The sequence below is a fragment of the Dysidea avara genome, chromosome 9 (assembly GCF_963678975.1).
Source record: "Dysidea avara chromosome 9, odDysAvar1.4, whole genome shotgun sequence".
In the NCBI taxonomy this organism is placed as follows: domain Eukaryota; kingdom Metazoa; phylum Porifera; class Demospongiae; order Dictyoceratida; family Dysideidae; genus Dysidea; species Dysidea avara.
This window is the reverse complement of record NC_089280.1, coordinates 11485367-11490105: the sequence shown is the minus strand read 5'-3', so window position 1 is coordinate 11490105 and position 4739 is coordinate 11485367. Positions and strand designations below refer to the sequence as shown.

Here is a 4739-nt window from a genome sequence, read left to right as displayed (position 1 = left end):
CCAATCCGCGGGGGGTCCGCCACTTTCTCGAAGGGCGTACGAGATTTCGAAATCACAGTGATTTCTCTGAAATCAATGATTTCATTAGTGATTTCATGATTTCAATTGTGATTTCGTGATTTTTATTTTATTTTATTTTAACTGCTTTTTAATGCAGGCAAGGCCTGCATTAATGGTCTGTGGGCAACTGGTGTCCACAGCCAGAAAAAGTATACGTACAACTTACAATTACAATTGAATGTATAAAATTACAATCAAATTAAGTTAGCTGGCTAAGGTTTTTGATTTCGTGATTTCCGTGATTTCACCATTGTTGACTCTCATGGAGCTAGAACAGGTCCAGAAGCTTCTTCGTCAGTAAACTGGATGGTAAAAGTTACATCTTCACTAGAGTCTAGTTCGTAAGCAAAGATGCTGGGGCCAAAGCCGTCTGGCTGAGATGATTCCAGGCACCAGTAGCGGTGATGGTTTGTGGTTGTGGTCGTACGGTAGTGCTGATGATTAACAGGCAAGCTAACAGTGTAAAGAGGCTGTCTAAAAATGAATAGAAGCCGTCCCAGAACTTCGTGCATAAGTTATATTCTAATGCACCTATCAATGTAACGCCCCACTACCACAGGTACGGGCTGAGGGTGGGAGAAAGTCGGGGTTGGTAGGGGAATTGATAGCCCGATTGCCCCGAGGTAGTGGGGCTTTGTATTTACCTTGAAAATTATAAAAGAAATTCACTTGCATCGGATAGTCAACCATCAGCGTACTCCAGCCGTACATATCACAACCCGCAAGCGTATCCTCAAAATGCAATGACTGGCAATCACGTGAGATAATTAACTGTACACGCCTCGTTTTTGAATGCAGCTGGCCTGGTGGCGATGTGTGAACGAAGCGAGGAACGAAGAGAAAGCAAGAGTGCGCTGGTGTCTATCAGCACACCTAGTGGGCTAAGAACAAGAGTTGTGAGATATAGTGGCGACGTCTCTGTCCTCCGTTCTGCAATTCTAGAGAGCTTTAAGGATATTTTGCAGTGCAGCCAGAGTAGTGTGATATTGCAAGTACGAGATGACAGCTGGGGAGAGAACGTGTTTGTTGATGTAGTTGGCTTGGACCAGGAAATTCCTGACAGAGCTGTGATGAGGATAATGGAAACAATTCAGTCCGAGGAAGGTGCAGCCAACAATCTTTCCACCGCACAGTCGGTTAGTAGCTTGTATATAAAATAAATTAGCTAGCTAAATAGCTATTTTTTCTTGGTGCATTTTGTCATGATAGGTAGGCAAAAACTATACTTGCTTAAAAAAGATTGATGTTTGTCACACAGTGCATGTTGCTGGGGGTAATTAGATGCATACAATACATTCCTGGTATTAAACTACATGGTATGCAAGTACTGCATGTACACTGGCTTGCTCTACTTGTTATTGTGAAGCCTAACAGTGATAACCTGTTACTGCTAATAGCACTCTTATCCACCACACTCTAATCTGTGCTAAGATGGTCTGTAAAACAGTTTCAGCTTAAGTCTAAAACTACAGAATTGTACGCTTAGCTTTAGTTGACAGACTGATTGCTTCATGCTATATATATAATTGAGGCTTAGCTGATAAATTTTACTTATAGTTGGAAGTTCTGAACAGAGCTCAATACAGCCCACCAGTCTAGACTCCGGCTCTAGAGTATTGAAATGTATCTGTGAAGAGTTTATCTATTTGTTAAAATCTTTTATCTTCACCTACATTTGCTTGCATATGGTTTGTTGGTTAATTGCTGACAGTGCTATAGTTAAATGCATAGGTTGTGATTAATAGCTATTTGATTAGCTGTGGTACCACCCAACCGCAACATTGCACTTGCTAGCAAGAGTCAATTTGTTTGCCGTAGAGCTAATAGCCAGGTTCACCCTGTATTCCGCAGGATGAAAACTCGTGAGTATAGTGAATACCACGTCCCTTTACTGGCAATAAACCTCATCGTGAACAAGTTAACTCTTGCAAGCAAGTGCAATGTTGCACTTATGTAGTTATCATACTGGTATCTATAGTTTTAATAGTTTGCACTACTAAATATTAGCAATCTTTTGTTAGCGGTTAGAGTATTATGATATTGTTCTAAGCATTTATATACATGCATTCATGCATTGTTAAGTTGCAGCTACTTACTATCTTGTATAAAGCATGCATAGTGTTACTAAATTTATATTGCAGAATATGTATTCAATCTTTCCAGTGGTAAAATTATACATAGTATCTATATTTTGTGTACAGGTGGCCTTTAACCATCCTCAGGATTCTGGTGCGGTTGCAGCAGCCCCTGGTAAAACTTCTACCCAACTCCAATTAAGCTTATCCAAGTCTGGTGTTTCGCTTTGCAGAGGCACAACACAGGTATATCATACGTATAAATTTTACGTAAAGAATTTAATTCAGTCTATATTGTTGCTGCAAAAGAACACACACACACACACACACAAAAACAAATGTATGCTTATTCCTGTTAAGTGCATGTAACAGTTGCATTGCATTTACATTCTGTATGTTTTATACCCTATAAAGGAATCTAGCATTCCAAATGTTGAGATGGCTAGTCCAGGTCTGTCTGATGAAGACATCAAGCAGAGAGCCCTTATTTACAAGAAGGAATCCATACGACCTCTAACTGAATATCAAATATCAGTAAATAAAGCAGCTCAAGAAATTTGCCTACAGAATCCCGTATATCTTTCAAGTCATCAGAAGCTCTTGGATGCGGCTAGGAGTAAAGTAAATTCAAGCTACTCATTTAAGAAGGGGAAAAGCCGCAGTAACAAATATTGTGGAGCTGTAGAGTCCACTGCTACAAAACGGCCAAGGCTCACTTTTGATGCTAGAGTGGAACGCACGAAACGGTTGGAAGAAGACATACAAAATTTAAAGGAAAGAATATCATACAAAGAGAAAAGAAGACAGATGGCTGAAAATGTGAAAAACTACAAGGCTTGTGACGATATTACTGCAGAGATTGCCAGTTTGTCCAAACAAAAACGAGAGCTAGAAAATGAACTGCTGGTTTTACAGAAAAAAACTAAAAGATCGATGTCCTACCATAGCAGAAATGTTGCTTCCAGTCGGAGTCAGATGATTCCTCTAGTAAAACCAGGCGTTTGCATAAATCTTTGAAACCAAAGGAATCAGCAGTAGTGCAGATACAATCATACTCTCTGACAATGAAAGTTCACAAACATCTTCCAGAGGTCAATCATCATCAAATAGCCAAATGTCCTCTGGTGATCAGACTTCTTTTGTTGATGAATCACCTTCGGTTGACCAGACATCGTCCACTGAACTCATGTCTTCCACTGACCAGATCTCTTCTGCTGGCCAGATGTCTTTTGTTGGTCAAATAACTAACCAACAAAAAGATACACTTTTTTAGCAGAGCCTCCTTGTACTGGTATTGCCGGTACAGGGAGGCCTCAGACTGACTTTGTTAGTACTTTCCATGATTATGTTAATCTTTCACTATCGGATTATGAAATACTTTCTAATCGTGTAAGCATAAGTAAAATTAAAGAATTTAACCTTAGACAATACTGTTTAGCTAGAACACAATACTGTAAAAGCCACCACCATAATTGTAAGGAATGCCCTAAAATGATAAAAGCTGCAAATATTGTAATGGAGAAAGGCATCACTCCTCTTAAATCATTATTTCAGAGCTGCTTTCCAGGCGTAACTTATCATACTCCAAATGCTAAGCGTAGACTGTTACAAATGCCTTTAGCTGCCTTGCTAATCAAGATAAATAAAGATCCTAAAGTGTATGTGATGGAACTCAATCCAGGAGTCGACTATGAGAAACTCATTGATATTTGTGAATCATCTAACAGCTCTGCTACTAGTTCAAAAACATTCTCCAAGATTGACCTTCAGAATTTGTTGTCCCTTGCTCAAAATGACCGGGAGAGAGAACTAGTTAGGTATGCAACATTCAAAGCTTCTGGACTTACACCATCATCAGCCAGGCGCTGTTATGGGTTTGAAAATATGACTGAGCGAACTGCTAGGGTGGAGGCTTGTATTGAAGAGTCTCTGCATATTCGAGAATCAATCAGAAGTTTAAGTGAAGATCAAGAAGCTGCGGTAACTCAGTTATACATTGATGATTCAGATATTGAGCCTGACTGTTCACTAGAAACTGCCACAGAAGATAAATGTTTTGTTTTTGATGAGCTGCTTGTAGCATTAGTTGAAAGTAAATTTAATTGGTTTCATTTAGTTGACCACATGCTAACAAAAGCAGATTGTGATGATGAAAAAGGTATTACAAATCAACTGTCCCAACAGTTTCCAAAATTGTTAGAGAAATGTTTGACATCTGATCATAAAATGTTGCTACAGCAATCATATCAAGCATTTACCAACTATAATAATACCCATCGACATGAGGCAGAAAGGAGTGTGGATGCCTTAAATGGTTTTATTGTGACAGACTCAGAAAGTGAAGATCCTGATGAGTACATTGGCCTCAAAGATGCATTTAGTGAGAAGGCAAAGGCTATTGTAGCAAAACAAAGGAAGACCATTCAACGAAGAGCCCAGTACTTAATAAGTAAAACTATTGCTAGCCGAAACTACCTTAGGAAGAAGCAAAGTGACCGTGTGAAAACAATTGTAAAGGAGTTTCCTACTATTGGAAGAGAAATCGAAGATTTTGTGAAAAGTTGCAATGTTGGGGCTGATGCATGGCGCAGAACTGGTGTGTTG

At 39.3% G+C, this 4739-nt stretch overlaps 1 protein-coding gene across 1 annotated transcript; it reads left to right on the top strand.

Moving 5' to 3' along the window:
* Nucleotides 1–861: 861 nt before the first annotated feature.
* LOC136267478 (uncharacterized) lies at nucleotides 862–3152 on the top strand. Its single transcript, XM_066062642.1, has 3 exons — nucleotides 862–1196; nucleotides 2262–2381; nucleotides 2550–3152. The coding sequence occupies exons 1-3, from the start codon at nucleotides 873–875 to the stop codon at nucleotides 3150–3152; spliced, it is 1047 nt and encodes a 348-aa protein (XP_065918714.1). The 5' UTR covers nucleotides 862–872.
* The last annotated feature ends 1587 nt before the right edge of the window (nucleotides 3153–4739 follow it).